Genomic DNA, 18,822 nt, shown 5'->3' on the forward strand with positions numbered 1-18,822 from the left:
GAAGTGCAGGACCTTGTTACTGTCCATTTCAGTTTGGATTTAGCTTGCATAGAATATTGTTTTTCACCCAGTTTTACAAAGCCAAATAAAAATGCAGTTCAAATTAACAAAAGTTTAAAGCATTATTGCTATAAAGATTTTAGTGGGAAATCAGAGTTTAAGACAGCAAGGAATTTTACTTATCAATGTTCAAGTTATCAAGAGCCAACCAAACTAATATGATTATTCTTTTTGTCCATAAAGCTTAAGACCAAGGGGTAACTGGTTTTGGAGTTTCTGGTCTGCAGATTAAGTTTTCCAGCATATGCATGTACTATAGACTCTGATTTAACTAGTCTCTTTCAGCCCCTTCAGATCAAAGCATTGTAGTAGAAAAATGAGAGATATAGGAACAATGATAAAAAGGAAAAAAAGAAGCACCGCCTCCTTGGAAAACACCAGTACTTGTGAACTCCAAAAAGGATCATATTTCAGTTGTTGACTGATATCCAGCCAAAGGTCAACAGGTGTTCCTCTATGTCCTGACTACAAAAATGAAAAATAACAAACTAAATTCAATAACATAATACATGCCATAGCCACCACCCTCCATAGTTACAATGAACAAACATAATGCAAAATGCAAATTTCAATGTGACCTCAACCAATCAACAGGTTTAAAGCAAATGCAAACATGCAAAATGATTATCAGTAGTGATTCTTCATGCATTAAGAATCTGCAGATAAATGAACCACTTGGTGGCAGTGATCACAGTGTGCTGAAGTGGGAGTTACTCAAAGAGGTAACTACCATTAGGGGTAAAGGGAAGCGGTATTGCTTTCGTAAAGGCGACTACAATGGACTGAGACAGTATTTAAATTCTATACAGTGGGATCAACTGATGATATTGCCAACAGCAAATTCAAAATGGGAAGCATTCAAAGAACTTATCGTGGAAGCTACTAGGCTTTACATACCAACTAAGAAATATTGTTCAAGGTTTAGGCCTAAATGGTTGTCAGATGGACTAATGAGGCATATGGCAGAGAAGAAAAATGCATGGGATACATACAAATTAACACGTGACACGGATGCCTATGATAGATACAAGTTGATCTGTAACCAAGTTACAAAGGAGGTTAGGCAGGCGAAGGCAGATTACGAGAGATCCTTGGCAAGGGATGCGAAGAAAAACAGCAAAGAGTTCTTTACTTATGTAAACTCTAGAAGGAAGGGGATGAATCAGATTGGTCCACTTGAGATCGATGGGTCAACTGTTGATGACCCTGCTCGGGTAGCTAACAAACTAAATGAATATTTTGCATCGACATTCACACATGAGGAGTTATTCAGCGAGGGGAATGCCAGAGGTGTATTCAACTCTAGCAGTAAGCTAGAGAATCTTGTAATAACTGAGAGCAAAGTGGAGGAGAAATTGTTGAAGATAAACACAAGAAAGGCACCTGGGGTGGATGGGATCTATCCAGTTATATTAAAGGAGGCAGCAAAGGAGGTAAGCAAACCCTTAGCCATAATTATGAGAGCTTCCTTGGACTCAGGGGAAGTACCCATTGACTGGAGATGTGCAAATGTGACCCCAATTCACAAAGGGGGATCAAAGGCTGACACAAGTAATTATAGACCTGTGAGTTTAACTTCTGTTCCCGGAAAATTAATGGAGGCACTGGTGAAAGAAGCACTGCAGGATCATCTAGACAAGACTTCAGTTATAGCTAGGACACAGCATGGTTTTGTTAAGGGGAAGTCTTGCCTGACCAATTTGATTGGATACTATGATGCAGTCACAAAAGAACTGGATGCAGGGAATAACTTTGATATTATATACTTGGATCTTAGAAAGGCTTTTGATACTGTTGCACATGGAAGACTGCTGCACAAATTGGAGCAGTGTGGCATTGGAGGCAAGTTGCTGCTATGGATAAAGGGGTGGTTGAGGGGGAGAAGACAGAGAGTGGTAATCAATGGACACTGCTCATCGTGGACTAATGTTATTAGTGGAGTCCCTCAGGGTTCAGTATTGGGGCCTTTATTGTTTTCTGTATTTATAAATGATATTGATGATGGTATATCAGGCTTAATGTCCAAGTTTGCAGACGATACGAAGGTTGGCAGGGTTGTCAAGGACACTACTGACACTATGCTGCTGCAACAGGACTTGGAAAGGTTGAGCAGATGGGCTTCGAGGTGGCAAATGAAGTTTAACATTGACAAATGTAAAGTACTACATATGGGAAACAGCAACCCCAGAGCAACGTATCAACTCTGTGGTACTACACTGACAGTGGTAGAGAATGAAAGGGACCTGGGGGTGGTGGTGCAGGCAGATATGAAGTTCTCTGAGCAGTGCAGACGAGCTGCAAGAGTAGCTCATGGTGTATTGTCAATGATATATAGGAATTTTTCTAGCAGGGATAAGGAGGTGATTATTCCCTTGTATAAGGCAATGGTCAGGCCACACCTAGAGTACTGTATACAGGCCTGGAGGCCTCATTTCAGGAAGGATGTAGAGCTGCTGGAACGAGTACAGAGAAGGGCAACTAGATTGGTGAATGGGACAAAGGGGTTCTCTTACGAAGAAAGGCTTAAGTTTTGCAAATTACAGTGTCTGGAAACTAGGCACCAGCGGGGTGATCTGATAGAGGTGTACAAAGCCTTGAATGGTTTGAGCATGCTCAATGCTGATGGGATTCTTCCTCTAGCTCAGAAAAATCACCTGAGAGGGCATAAATTCAAATTGAGGAAAGACAGATGTAGGATAGATGTGCAGAAGTTTGCCTTTAGCCAGCGGGTGGTTGGTGGGTGGAACAGACTTCCATCCCTTGTCGTGGAAGTTGATAGCCTAAATAAGTTTAAGGCTCAGCTGGACAGGATTTCGAACGAACAGAGGGGTGAAGTGGAAGTGGTTATTTTTATTTATTTATGTTACTTTTTTTTTTTTTTTTTTTTTTTGGCTGATGCTGCATAAGCTTGCTTTCTTGCATCAAATGCCTCTACTAATGCTAATGCTAATGCTAATTAACCTTAAACTAAATAATAATAAATTAACTAAATCAATTTTGATAGGATCATTAAGAAAAACTAAACAATATGACAAAATAGATTAAAACATAACGAACAAAACAATGGGTGGACATGAGCACAAAACTTAAGAGACAGAGTGGGATAATGGAAGAACAAATAAAGTGATGAAGGAATCATGTTATGTCCCCATATCAAAAAAGTAATCTTAAAGACATATATAGTTATGTCTCCAAGACAATTATAAAAATAAGGGATACTAATATATACCATAAAAGTAATGCAGCAGATTAATGCTGCAGTTAGAGTTACACTTGAAAACGTGAAATTCTATTACTTACGTACCAAGATACCCTAACATTCAAAATAAATTGAAACAGTAATAGTAATCACCACATTAGCACAAGGAAGCCACAAGCTTCTGCTGCACTAGGGGGGGAAAAAACAAGTAGATAAGCAAATACAAATTATGTGCTTCCCTCCTCACATAAGTAACTATCCAGATAACCTTTAAATTTATTCAAACTGTCAGCCTCAACCAACTGTGAAGCCAATTCGTTCCAGCAATCGATGACCCGCTGGCTAAAAGAGAACTTCCTACAATTTAGTCTAAACCTGTTCCCCTGTAAATTGAATTTATGGCCCCTAGTTCTGGAATTCTTTATCATCATTAGTAATTCAGTCTTGTGACTGGTCAGTTCCTCTGATCAGCTGTCTTCACCTCCGTCTCTCCTGTGCCATTTGTTTTAGTTCCTCAAAATTTCGAAGTCCTGCTTCATCCAGCAATGTCCTGATGAAGGTATTTTTTGGTCTTCCCCTTGGGCATTTTCCCTCCACAGTCCCCTCCATGGCATCCAGAAGCAAGCCACCATGTTGAACCACATGGTCCACCCATTTGAGTCTAGTTGATCTGCCCCTATCTAGACTTTTCCTTTGTTCTTGGACACATCTTAATGCTTCTACATTTGACACCTTCTCAGTCCATTTAATTTTTTCCATCCTGTGGCAGCACCACATCTTGAAAGCTTCAAGTCTCTCTTTGTAAGAATCCATGTCTCTGCTGCATATAGTGCCACTGACCAGATATATGTCATTACTATTTTCTTTCTAATTTCCTGTGACATCTTCTGTGTTATCAATGACAGTTTATTTTTGACAGATTGTTTTGCCATTGCAATTCTGGTTTGAATCTCAGTTTGTCATGAAATATTCTGTGCAAATAACTGCCCCAAATACCTAAAGTGATCTACTTGTTCTATTCTTACTCCATCAATCTCAATTCATAAGAGAATTGACCCTTTTCCAATCATCATTGCCTTTTTCTCATCACGTTTATCTTCATTCCATACTTCAGCATTTTCTTATTTAGCCTTCTGATCATTTTAGGCAGCATAGCAGGGCAACCTGCTAGTATGGCCTGATTTTCTGCAAACTTAATAGCCTGTTCATACTTTCACCTATTTTAGGCCCCCACTTCTTATTCTCAAGTGCCTCCTTTATTATCACTTTGGCAAAAGCATTGAACAAAGCAGGTGAAAGTAAGTATCCTTGTCTGACTCCCTTGTTAACTTTAGCTTTTTCTGTCAGTTCTCTCCTCAAAATTTCACCTTCAATCTTACTAACCCCTCTCAGAGTCTTCACTTCAATCAAGTTACCTCTGAAGTGCCTGGTTGCCAAGCTCTGTAATCCACATAGGCAGAAGTCATAAAAATAATAAATAAAGAAACAAAGCGACACTCACCCCCAGCAATACAAATGCGTGACTCCCCTTTCCTTTGGTGGATGTGAGCATGTGCATCAAAGATGTGCATGCTTACATCAACCAAAGGAAAGGTAGAGTTCAAAGATGTACATGCTCCACCTAACTTGTAGACTTCAAAAGAATTACATTTCGGTCATTAATGGTTATCCAGCCAAAGGCAAGGGATATTAAACACTGAACAAGAGCTATATTTAAATTAAAAAAGAGTAACTGAAAGCAAAAAACATGTATAATAAAATTTGTTTTTAGCCAAAGCATAACTGGTCAGTGAAACCATTCTCAATCCAAACTCGTAAAAATGGAAAGTTCATGTATATTTAAAGAAACATTAAACAAATTCTTAGATGAATAAAAAAAATTAATGAGCAACATCTGGCTTAGAATTATGGAGAATAAGAAGTTTAAAGCTAATAGTATATAAGCTCCCTTTTGTGAACACCAATACTAATTTAATAAATTAGTCAAAATATCTAGGTGAAGTGACTTCAGAAAATAAGTCAATGCATTAACTGTTTAAGCTTAAAAACTATAGGTCAACTACTGTACAGCACAATTTGGAAGATTATAACTCACCACTTAGCATCTTTGTGACAGGTGGAGCAACATTCACATCCAGAAGAACTTCATATGTAGTAGAATGAAAAAGTTTAATAACTGCACTGTTTTGTACAGCTATCCATACTCCTAACCCTGCACTAACCATTGTTAATACTGATCTGGTGGTATCTCCTGCAACTTGAAAAGTGTGCTAAAAAATAAATAAATAAAGCTCTTAAAAATAAGTATTTATGACAAAAAAAATAATAATAAAATAAAAAATTCCTTCAAATAACACAGTCACTTCCATGCAAATTCACAACTTATTTTTTTTAAATATGAAGTTATAGCTCAATGCAGGAAAATACATATGCATACAGTCTAAGCTGTAATGAAATAAAAAGTCTACCTTATGAAGTACTGTAATATTTTGGCTTCCGCCTTAGTTAAATAACAGGCATATTCAATAAGTTAAGTTCTTTTATTTCATTACAACTTATAAAATATTTTCATTGACCAATTACTTTTTATTTCATATTAGATAGAGTTCACATGAAAGTTTCATATTAGATAAAGTTCACATGAAAGTTTCATATTAGATAAGGTTCATTCTTCATCATTATTTAGTATCTTAAAATTATCATTTTCATATATATATAATGTGCAGCTAAACAGAAACAAGAAATATTTTTAAAATCATTTATTATTTTAAATACAACAATTCTAATGTTTATCCCCTTCAGAGTAATCTCCAGCCATGCCTATACTATGCTCCATTAGTGATTTCCAGGATCTAAAACAATAGCAGAAGTCCTCAGAAAGTACCGCCTTTTATTGCTGAGGACTTAGCACACATTCAGAAAGTCTGCTAAGTCCTCAAATCATTTTCCTTTGAGGTAGATTTTAATTTTTGGGAATAGAAAAAAATCACAAAACACCAAATCTGGCAAATAAGGCAAGTGCTCCAATGTTGTGATCTTGTTTTTTGTAAACTTTCTCACTGCAACAGAGGAATGACATGGCACATTGTCACGATGCAAAAACCATTTGTCAATCCATAAATTGGGCTGTGTCATTTGAATTTTTTCATGAAGTCTTCCAAAAATCTCAATGTAGAGTGTCTGATTTGGAGGGGACAAATTCATGATGAACAGCACCATACAAGAGGTATATTTAAGCACAGACTTGATCTTCAATTGAGACATTCTTGCTTTCTTTAAACGAGGAGAAGAGGGAGTTTACCATTGCATGCTTTTAAGCTTTGTTTGTGGATCATACTGAAAGCCAAGGATTCATTTCCTGTTATCACTGAATCCAAAAAGTTGGGAGTTTCACAATTTGTTTTCCAAATTTGTGCTGCAGACTCCTACATTTCTCTTTCTGATCATCTGTCAGGATGTGTGGAACCACTGGTGCACACACCTTTCTCATGCCCAACTGCTTTCAAAATTGTTCTTTGTCAATGTGTAACTGTTCTGTGATTAGTTGAATGCTCATCCAATGGTCTTGACACATGATCTCTCAAATTTTTTCAACATTTTGTGCTATTTGTATGGCATAAAATGTTGAAAAAATTTGAGAGATCATGTGCATTTGACTCATGGTTTCATCACCGTACACTTTCTGTAACATCTCCAACGTTTCTGCACCATTTTTGAGATTCACTAAAAATTTAATAATTCTTTTCTCTCACTCATTTTTCTGCTGAAGAATTAAAACACTCATTCACTTAAAGCGGCACAGTTCAATCAAAACTTAACCAATTGCAACAAAACAAAAACTCATCTATATAGGGGAAAAAGCTACAGAATGATATGAATGTTGTTGACATGCACAGTAGCAAGGCATTGGTAAGCAACAATTCTTGTTCCATTTAGCCACACCTTGTATATTTAATGTTTGTTTGTTTTTTAGAGCATTAACAACTAAGGCCATATTGCTCCGTGAATATGCGGTGGTCATTCCTGACCTTTCCGCATCCTCCGTATTTGGTGGTGATGGGCTCGAACCCCAGTCTAATCAAGAAGCATGTGCTACTATGCACTGCTGCTCCTTCCCACCTGGCTACGGAGGCGCCATATTTAATGTTATTATAAATAAACTTATTACGGTCGGTATTCTTTTACATTTCTGGAACTAAGCCAGATAATCACTTAGATAAGATGACAACCCAAAGGTCGCGGGTTCGAATCCTGTCTTGGGCTTGGATCAAAGTACTGCAAAAACCTTGGGAGGTGCATTATAGCCACAGAAGCCAATGCACCAACGACTACCAAAAAAAAAAAAAAAAAAAAAGCTAATTCATATAAAACAATGAGAGAGTTACCAGCCTTGTCAATGAAACTACAGCATCAATTAGCATCATGACAAGCCTTAACTCTTGACATTTGAAGGTGTTCAAATTAACTTGTAACATTTTCAATAAAATAACTTAACCATTACATGCAGTAGATTAGTGTCATTATTGTATTTCATATCCATAAAAATGTTATTACCTATAAAAAAAATATGTCTTATACACAGGTGCTCAGCCATCCCACTTAGCTTCCAATATTTTATTTAAAGGTTCAACACAGTTTTTTTGGATGAATTTCTAAAATTCATCCATGTGCAAGTTCTTCTCTAAAATTCTTTTGTATTCATCACAAAAATCCCTTTTCAAATACTAATAGCAGTCATCATTGCCTCATTCCATTTACTCTGCTATCATTTTTCCATAGTTTTATTATCTTAGTGAAATTGTCTGCCCTGCTCTTAATAGATTCTATAGAAAGTATTCAAGGTGACTGTGTGCTGAAAATGAACCTTCAAATTCATGTTGCAACCTCATTTTTTGAAACTAGTAGGCATGTTGGTAACAGTTTTCACATGTCAATTTTTTTTTTTTCACAACACATTTGCATGCTAACCAAGCCTTCACTTTTTTCTGAACATAGAAGATGTGAAATTATCACTTTGCAGCAACTATCTGATTTGTGGTTTGTTGAAAACATCAACATGGATTTTATCTTGTGAGCCTGGTCTGAATTTTGTGTGGTCTGGCCATTCTGCAACAATAAAATCCTTTGCTTGTATCTTTTCAGTATGGGTCTGTTAGTAATTAGTAACCCTGTCTACACCCACCCACGTGAAGGTCTGAACCTAGTATACTGGAGGTAATCTTCCAAGTATGAACCAATTTAAGCAGGAGTTAAGGTGTGCTATTCACATTACACAGCATACTGCTGCCCCTTTGTCTCTGTGTCACTAATCAATGTTAGGTGATAAGTAACTCTTGATCCAGTACAACATCACTGCCACTTTGCTTGTTATATGCTTGAAGTAGTGAAACCCATGTTTAGTTTCCAGAGAAAAGTGGCAACTCCCATCTCTTCTGTCATGCAGTATGAGTGATGTTGTAAGATGTAGATCTTACAAATTAAAATAGAAATATTTGTTTTGCTAAAATAAATCCAGGAAGGGCGATGGAAAGTGAGAATTAGCATTAATGCCCAAGTATTAATTTAAAGATACTAAGTATTAAGATTGGATATTTAGTTTTAATGTAAATAAGGTTAAAGCTTGAAGAAACACTGGATTTGGGAATGGGAAAGTTATAGATGAATATGTTAAATAGCAGCTAAATAGAAACAAGTAATTTTGAGTAAAAAATAGAGCAAACAGGGACAGCACTAGAGAAGGGAGTGCCATTTGAGAACAGGCATGAAAGGTTGCTCAGGGCAAGAACAATAGGACCATGAAACAGGATTACAAAGCATCTATTTTGATCTAAGCCACCGTTAGAAAGTAAACAGTAAATTAGTGGACGTCCAATGTTCACATCAAAAGAAAACAGCATCAGGGTGACTGAATTTTGGATGTTTGCCATATTTAGCAGAGGTATGAACACAAAAATGAGTGTTTTGGAGGTGATCCGGCAAACATGAAAAGGTCATACTGCTGTGTGAAAAAAAAAAAAATAATAAATAAAAAATTTCTAGAGAAGGGTTGGTTTGTGTGCTAGGGAGACAGCTGGGGAGAGTGTTTTAGTAAATAGGAAGGAATGAAAAAAATTAAACAGTAATTTAATAAAGAAAACTGTGGGAACATGTGCACTGAAAGTTTTGCAGATAAGTGAGCCAAGAAGAAAAAGAAAGCCCTGGAAAGATTATGCAAGGCTCAAGGGGTAGAATTTTTTTCAGCCTGGACTGTACTTGTTAACAGGAGAGATTGCTTCTACAGGGATGGGATACACTTAAATAGAAAGGGTGCAAGAATATTTGCTGATGCTATCGAGGCAGTGTTAGGTGGGTCGGAAAACTGCTAGCTTGGGGGGAGACAAAGACCAATAGATTGACAGTAGCCACTGGCAGAGATGAAAGAGATTCTTGCACTGCTTCTATTAGAATGAGCAGAAGCCTGAAAAACAAGATGCATGGTATTTCAGAGACTGCTGGGAGCCATTGCGGTACAAGTAAACACATGGGTTGTGTTAGGGTAGCTAAGAATAGAAACAGGTGCAGGTATACTTGCGTGTACACCAATGCTAGGAGTTTAGTAAATCAATTTGATGAATTTGAGGTATTGCTCAAAACATCAAAGGCAGATATTGTTGGGATATCAGAGACGTGGTGTCACACAGATATAAGGGATGCAGAAATGCAATTTGGGGAGTACAACGTCTACAGAAAGGATAGACAGGATAGGAAGGGGGGAGGGGTTATGCTATTAGTTAAGAAACACATAAAAACCAAGGAAGTGAAGCCAGTCGACATCGCTGGACAGTGCAGTGTTGAGTCAGTTTGGTGTGACATAAGCATTGGGAGATCAAAATTGAGAGTAGGAGTGTGCTATAGGCCTAATGACTCTGATGAGTATAATAAGAAACTGTACAGGGAAATAGAGTGGGCCAGTAAATCAGAGAGTCTTATAATGGGAGATTTTAATTTCCCAGATATTGACTGGAATTTGGGGGCTGGTTACTCACACACTAGCAGGGCTTTTGTGGATTTATTGGATGATTGTTTTCTACATCAGCATGTTCGGGAGGCAACTAGAGGGAGTAATACTCTTGATTTGATTATCAGCAGTGATTCATCATGCATTAAGAATCTGCAGATAAATGAACCACTAGGTGGCAGTGATCACAGTGTGCTGAAGTGGGATTTACTGAAAGAGGTAACTACCATTAGGGGTAAAGGAAAGGGTTATTGCTTCCGTAAAGGCGACTACGATGGACTGAGACAGTATTTAAATTCTATACAGTGGGACCAACTGATGATGTTACCAACAGCAAATTCAAAATGGGAAGCATTCAAAGAACTTATCTTGGAAGCTACTAGGCTTTACATACCAACTAAGAAATATTGTTCAAGGTTTAGGCCAAAATGGATGTCAGATGAACTAATGAGGCATATGGCAGAGAAGAAAAATGCATGGGATACTTACAAATTAACACATGACACAGAAGCCTATGATAGATACAAGTTGATATGCAACCAAGTTACAAAGGAGGTTAGGCAGGCGAAGGCAGATTACGAGAAATCCTTGGCAAGGGATGCAAAGAAAAACAGCAAAGAGTTCTTTACTTATGTAAACTCTAGAAGGAAGGGGATGAATCAGATTGGTCCACTTGATATTGATGGGTCAACTGTTGATGATCCTGCTCAGGTAGCTAACAAACTAAATGAATATTTTGCATCGACATTCACACATGAGGAGTTATTCAGCAAGGTAAATGTCAGAGGTGTATTCAACTCTAGCAGTAAGCTACAGAATCTTGAAATAACTGGGAGTAAAGTGGAGGAGACACTGTTGAAGATAAACACAAGAAAGGCACCCGGGGTGGATGGGATCTATCCAGTTATATTAAAGGAGGCAGCAAAGGAAGTAAGCAAACCTTTAGCCATAATTATGAGAGCTTCCTTGGACTCAGGGGAGGTACCCATAGACTGGAAATGTGCAAATGTGACCCCAATTCACAAAGGAGGATCAAAGGCTGACACAAATAATTATAGACCTGTGAGCTTAACTTCTGTTCCAGGAAAATTAATGGAGGCACTGGTTAAAGAAGCACTGCAGGATCATTTAGACAAGACTTCAGTTATAGCTCAGACACAGCATGGTTTTGTTAAGGGGAAGTCTTGCCTGACCAATTTGATTGGATACTATGATGCAGTCACAAAAGAACTGGATGCAGGGAATAACTTTGATATTATATACTTGGATCTTAGAAAGGCTTTTGATACTGTTGCACATGGAAGACTGCTACACAAATTGGAGCAGTGTGACATTGGAGGCAAATTGCTGCTATGGATAAAGGGGTGGTTGAGGGATAGAAGACAGAGAGTGGTAATCAACGGACACTGCTCATCGTGGACTAATGTTATTAGTGGAGTCCCTCAGGGCTCAGTGTTGGGTCCATTATTGTTTTCTGTATTTATAAATGATATTGATGTTGGTATATCAAGCTTAATGTCCAAGTTTGCAGATGATACAAAGGTTGGCAGGGTTGTCAAGGACACTACTGACACTATGCTGCTGCAACAGGATCTGGAAAGGTTGAGCAGATGGGCTGAGAGGTGGCAAATGAAGTTTAACATTGACAAATGTAAAGTACTACACATGGGAAAAAGCAACCCCAGAGCAACGTATCAACTCTGTGGTACTACACTGACAGTGGTAGAGAATGAAAGGGACTTGGGGGTGATTGTGCAGGCAGATATGAAGTTCTCTGAGCAGTGCAGACGGGCTGCAAGAGTAGCTCATGGAGTATTGTCAATGATATACAGGAATTTTTCCAGCAGGGATAAGGAGGTGATTATTCCATTGTATAAGGCAATGGTCAGGCCACACCTAGAGTACTGTATACAGGTCTGGAGGCCTCATTTCAAGAAGGATGTAGAGCTGCTGGAACGAGTACAGAGAAGGGCAACAAGATTAGTGAATGGAACAAAGGGGTGCTCTTACGAAGAAAGGCTTAAGTTTTGCAAATTACAGTGTCTGGAGACTAGGCACCAGCGAGGTGATCTGATAGAGGTGTATAAAGCCTTGAATGGTTTAAGCATGCTCAATGCTGATGGGATTCTTCCTCTAGCTCAGAAAAATCACCTGAGAGGGCATAAATTCAAATTGAGGAAAGACAGATGTAGGATAGACGTGCGGAAATTTGCCTTTAGCCAGCGGGTGGTTGGTTGGTGGAACAGACTGCCATCCCTTGTGGTGGAGGTTGATAGCCTAAATAAGTTTAAGGCTCAGCTGGACAGGTATTTTGAACGAACAGAGGGGTGAAGTGGAAGTGGGTTTTTTTTTTTTTTTTTTTTTTGGCTGATGCTGCATAAGCTTGCTTTCTTGCATCAAATGCCTCTACTAATGCTAATGCTAAAAAAAAGCCTGGTCCGGCATCAGAAGGCAGTGATAATGGCCAGTTGTGAAGATAAGTGGGCCAAGAAGAGAAAGAAAAAGCCTGGTTGCAACATGAATTTGAAGGTTCATTTTCAGCACACAGTCACCTTGATCTAAAAAAATAAGAAATTTCTAGAGAAGGGTTGGTTTGTGGGCTAGGGTGGGTTGTTTTAGCAAATAGGAAGGAATGAAAAAAATTAAACAGTATGGGGATTGGTTGGAGCCCTTGGGGGAGGCGTTCCAAACTTGAGGGAAAGCGTAAAGTTCGGGGGGAGTAATTTGAGCAAGTGTGCATTCTGTACCTGACTTCTCTGTGGTCAAGGGGAGAAGGTCATGAGTTATGGGTTGAAGTGGGAGTATATTTTTTGGTGGTCTGAGTTCACATCTCGTGGTAGCAAGATGAAGAAAAAATGTGAGAGAAAGGGATGGTGAGGTGTAGAGGACACGAGTAACTGTGGGCTGAAAGTGATGATGGTTTTTTAGAGGTATGGAAGAGTGGGAACATGTGCATTGAAAGTTGTGCAGATAAGTGAGCCAAGAAGAGAAAGAAAGCCTGGTCCAGCATCAGAAAGCAGTGATAATGACCAGTTGTGAAGATGAGTGAGCCAAGAAGAGAAAGAAAGAAAGCCTGGTCCGGCATCGGAAGGCAGTGATAATGGCCAGTTGTGCAGATATGTGAGCCAAGAAAAGAAAGAAAGTCTATCCACCACTAAGGAAAGCAGAGTGCCCAAGAAATGGAAGAAAGCCTGTCTGCCATGAAGGAAGCCTGAACACAAAGAAATTTGAAGTAGCACCATTCTGGAATACAAGTCTGTTCCTGTTTTTTTTCTCGAATCCTGAACTCAAGGACTCATAACCTAGCTCTGTAAGCAATTGAGTGATAGTCCTTTTAAAAAAAAAAAAAGTCTTGTACTAAGCAAGTTAGTTACTAAGGTTGAAACAATTTGTTATGAATGTTAATGATAATGAAATAACATAAGGGTGATAAAGGGGATGACTAAGATGATAACTAGAGAGTAATTAAGGTAGAATGGGTGATCTATAGTGAACATTACTGAGGTAAGAGGTAATACAGTAGTAATACATTATGTGTTAAAAGCTGGAAACAAATATACAAAAAGAGTAATAAGAGTTGAAATGAGTTTTACTGATGTAAGTGATAAAAATTGGTAATGTGATAAAAATTCATAATGTAATAGAATGATTGAGTAATTATTGAGGATTCATATTAAATGAGATACAACTGATGCAAACTGATGTTAATATGTAAATTGAGAATAGTTGATGACAGAGAGAGACAGTGTATTGTACTAGTATGGTTCATATATATGGAAATTGGTATGCATGTATGTAATTATTTGTTTTTTATGCAAATGCTGTATACAATGTTCATTAAAGGTTTGTAAATATTTTGTAAACAAGATGTGTCTTTAATGTTCTGCTAACACCCACTTTGTACACCCTAGAATCTAGAATTTCCTGTGAATTGCAGTAATATTAGCATAATGTGGGGTTTGAGATATCAGTAGGGTTCAAATACAAATTCAAATTAAATTAAAACAAATAATTATATTCACTCCCACAATGTCTTTTGAGGTTACAATGGGTATCATAGTGCCTTTTCACTGTGGGAGGATTATTCATATATGACAGCAGATTTGGATAACATGTTGTGGATTTGTCCTTAGTGCAGTATCCTGCAATATATATGCAAAGCTAACAATGAGATGAGTGGTTTCAGGGTTCATGCCACACCATTTGTCTTCCATTAGTCCATTTTCTCATGTTTTCAATACATAATTCTAATATCAAACTAACATGATATACTTTTAGTCAACGATCCTTTGTTTCTGTGGAGTAAAGTTATCATAGGTGTAGTTGGCACAAAGATTCAGGTCTGCTGACAATTTGATATCTGAAAAAAATGTTACATTAATAACAACTCATATTAAAGATAAATTAAAACATATACAGCACTTCTTTCATTATTATAAAATATAATTCATGATATAAATTACATAAAAAAGTATTTGGATGCTCCTCCACAAATATTGTGCACTGTGCCACAGGTCACCCATCCATGCACATTAGCTTAAACATACTAATACCAATAGAAATCTCATGGGTCTGCCTGCATAGCAGCACACCCACAAGAATAGTTTTTTTATTATAAATTATGGATTTTCACTGTTGAACTTGCTGACTTTCTTATCAGTTTTATAGAGTCCCTACTTCCTATATATTTTATTTATCCAGAACCTCATCAATTTTCTCAAGTACATTTTATGATGTTTCTGAGGGCTTTTTTTTTTTTTTGCCAGAAACAGACAGGAATTTGTAATACAAAGTTTAGTAACAATTAATCAGCTGCCCATACACCAATATCCTACTTTCTGGGTGTTCTGCACTGCTCTTTCTATTGCTATTCTGTGAATCAAATCTGCAGACTCTTCATGTATTCCTTAATGAAGGAATGGGCTATTTCTTGAAATAAGATAATGAAAAGTCTGGTGATGCTAATTTTTTTTTTCTTTTCAAGTCCTGCATGGTAGATTAAATTCTGTGCACAGCCACCAGTGTGAAAGAAAAAAAAAAAATTAAACAGTTGGGATAAAATTTTTTTACAGTACAATATTAGTAACCTTCAACCTTTCTGTCTGCACTATTATAGCAAAGGGCACTTGGAAAGAAATATTTGCCAAATTAGAATTAGAGACCATGTTACATATTACAGTTATAGGCTGATAATGCACATTTACAGCACAATGGTAAGGGACTATCAAATTAAACTTGAATAACTCTTAATGCATAATTTTGCTGAAATGTCCGACAAATAGGAAATACAGTGCAATCCAAAGTAAAAAATTATTATATATTTTTTTTTAGATGAAAGAATGCACTTTTTTTCCATGTAGCACCATTTTAAAATTTGGGATTGAGAAAAATAGGTTAAACAATAGTTTTTAAACAATTAATGAACATCACTGAAAAAGTTTACCAGGACTCGCCAACTCATTTCGAACATTTAGTGTGAAACCTACATGGCACTATGAATTCTTTATTGGTCAAAGCATATTTAAGAGCAGGATTACTGCCATTACCAATTTGTTCAGTGGAGTATTTCATAAGAATATCACAGTTCCTCATCAATGATATGTTGACAAAATGAGGAAAACGGGAACATGCTTTGTAAAAAGCATAGGTGGAACAGGACCAGGGTATGTCTGCCAGGGGCAAAGGTTGATGACGTAGAGTGGATATCATCTTTTAAGGGCACAAAAGGTGATATAGTTGTACACGTTGGCACTAATGATATTAAGAGTAGGAGACCGGCAGAATTACTTAACAAGTACAGGTCACTGTTGAAAAAAAGCCATGAATTAGGGTTGAATTTGAAAGTGTCTGCAATTCTGCCCAGACACGATAGGAGGGAGTATATGATGACAGCCTTGTCGATCAATTTGGCCCTGGAAAGATTGTGCAAGGCTCAAGGGGTAGAATTTTTTTTCAGCCTGGTCTGTACTTGTAAACAGGAGAGACTGCTTCTACAGGGATGGGATACACTTAAATAGAAAGGGTGCAAGAATATTTGCTGATGCTATCGAGGCAGTGTTAGGTGGGTTAGAAAACTGCTAGCTTGGGGGGGATACAAGGACTAATAGATTAATAGTAGCCACTGGCAGAGGTGAAAGTGATTCTTGCACTGCTTCTATTGGAATGAGCAGAAGCCTGGAAAACAAGATGCAGGATATTTCAGAGACTGCTGGGAGTCATTGCGGTACAAGTAAACATATGGGTTGTGTTAGAGTAGCTAAGAATAGGAACAGATGCATGTATACTTGCGTGTACACCAATGCTAGGAGTTTGGTAAATAAATTTGATGAATTTGAGGTATTGTTCAAAGCATCAAAGGCGGATATTGTTGGGATATCAGAGACGGGGTGTCACACAGATATACAAGGAATGCAGAACTGGAATTTGGGGAGCACAACGTCTACAGGAAGGATGGACAGGATAGGAAGGGAGGAGGGGTTATGCTATTAGTTAAGAAACACATAAAATCCAAGGAAGTGAAGCCAGTCGACATTATTGGACAGTGCAGTGTCGAGTCAGTTTGGTGTGACATAAGCATTGTGAGATCAAAATTGAGAGTAGGAGTGTGCTATAGGCCTAATGACTCTGATGAGTATAATAAGAAACTGTACAGGGAAATAGAGTGGACCAGTAAATCAGAGTCTTATAATGGGGGATTTTAATTTCCCAGATATTGACTGGAATTTGTGGGTTGGTTACTCACACACTAGCAAGGCTTTTGTGGATTTATTGGATGATTGTTTTCTACTACAGCATGTTCGGGAGGCAATTAGAGGGAGTAATAATCGTGATTTGATTATCAGTAGTGATTCTTCATGCATTAAGAATCTGCAGATAAATGAACCACTAGGTGGCAGTGATCACAGTGTGCTGAAGTGGGATTTACTCAAAGAGGTAACTACCATCAGGGGTAAAGGGAAGGGTTATTGCTTTCATAAAGGTGACTACGATGGTCTGAGACAGTATTTAAATTCTATACAGTGGGACCAACTGATGAAGTTACCAACAGCAAATTCAAAATGGGAAGCATTCAAAGAACTTATCTTGGAAGCTACTATGCTTTACATACCAACTAAGAAATATTGTTCAAGGTTTAGGCCTAAATGGATGTCAGATGAACTAATGAGACATATGGCAGAGAAGAAAAATGCATAGGATACATATAAATTAACACATGACACAGAAGCCTATCATAGATATAATTTGATCTGTAACCAAGTTACAAAGGAGGTTAGGCAGGCGAAGGCAGATTATGAGAAATTTTTGGCAAGGGATGCAAAGAAAAACAGCAAAGAATTCTTTACTTATGTAAACTCTAGAAGGAAGGGAATGAATCAGATTGGTCCACTTGATATCGATGGTTCAACTGTTGATGATCCTGCTCAGGTAGCTAACAAACTAAATGAATATTTTGCATCGACATTCACACGAGGAGTTATTCAGCAAGGGGAATGCCAGAGGTGTATTCAACTCTGGCAGTAAGCTAGATGATCTTGTAATAACTGAGAGTAAAGCAGAGGAGAAATTGTTGAAGATAAACACAAGAAAGGCACCTGGGGTAGTAGTAGTAGTAGCAGTGGCATTTGATGCAAAAAAGCAAGTGAATGAGCTTATGCAGCATCAGCCAAAAAAAAAGTAAAAAAATACACCATTCCCTCCAAAAGCCTGTCCAGTTCCTCCTTCAATTTATTCAACCTATCAACTTCCACAACGGCAGATGGAAGTTTGTTCCAGCAATTAACCACCTGCTGGCTAAAGGCAAATTTCCGTACATCTAATCTACATCTGTCTTTTCTTAATTTGAATTTATGCCCCCTTAGGTTTGTAATCTGAAAAAGTGGAAGGATCCCATCAGAATTCAGCGTGCTCAACCCATTCAAGGCCTTATACACCTCAATCAGATCACCGCGCAGGTGCCTAGTCTCCAGCCACTGCAATTTGCAGAACTTAAAGCCTCTCTTGGTAAGAGGATCCCTTCATTCCCCTCACCAATCTTGTTGCCCCTTCTCTGTACACGCTCAAGTAAATCTACATCCTTCCTAAAATGAGGCCTCCAGACCTGTACGTAGTACACAAGGCGTGGCCTCACCATTGCCTTATACAGAGGGATAATCACCTCCTTTTCCCTGCTAGCAAAATTCCTATATATCATTGACAAAACCCCATGACCTGCCATGACATGGGTGGATGGGATCTATCCAGTTATATTAAAGGAGGCAGCAAAGGAAATAAGCAAACCCTTAGCCATAATTAGAGAACTTCCTTGGACTCCAGTACCCATAGACTGGAGATGTGCAAATGTGACTCCAATTCACAAAGGAGGATCAAAGGCTGACACAAATAATTATAGACCTGTGAGTTTAACTTCGGTTCCAGGAAAATTAATGGAGGCACTAGTTAAAGAAGCACTGCAGGATCATTTAGACAAGACTTCAGCTATAGCTCGGACACAGCATGGTTTTGTTAAGGGGAATTCCTGCGTGACCAATTTGATTGGATACTATGATGCAGTCACAAAAGAACTGGA

General features: G+C 38.0%; 1 protein-coding gene across 2 annotated transcripts in view; it reads right to left on the reverse strand.

Moving 5' to 3' along the window:
• The window catches only part of LOC150080713 (rho guanine nucleotide exchange factor 17-like), a 394,606-nt gene that overhangs the window by 34,075 nt on the left and 341,709 nt on the right, over positions 1 to 18,822 (reverse strand). For both annotated transcript variants that reach the window (XR_016547420.1, XM_090381790.1), the window contains exon 21: positions 5,355 to 5,529. Coding sequence is in view for 1 of the 2 variants with exons in the window: in XM_090381790.1 (XP_090237916.1) it covers positions 5,355 to 5,529 (175 nt within the window). In the remaining variant the exon portion in view is untranslated. The remainder of the gene's footprint in view (positions 1 to 5,354; positions 5,530 to 18,822) is intronic.

This window comes from Mastigoproctus giganteus, chromosome 9 (assembly GCF_048544385.1).
Source record: "Mastigoproctus giganteus isolate SK-2022 chromosome 9, ASM4854438v1, whole genome shotgun sequence".
In the NCBI taxonomy this organism is placed as follows: domain Eukaryota; kingdom Metazoa; phylum Arthropoda; class Arachnida; order Uropygi; family Thelyphonidae; genus Mastigoproctus; species Mastigoproctus giganteus.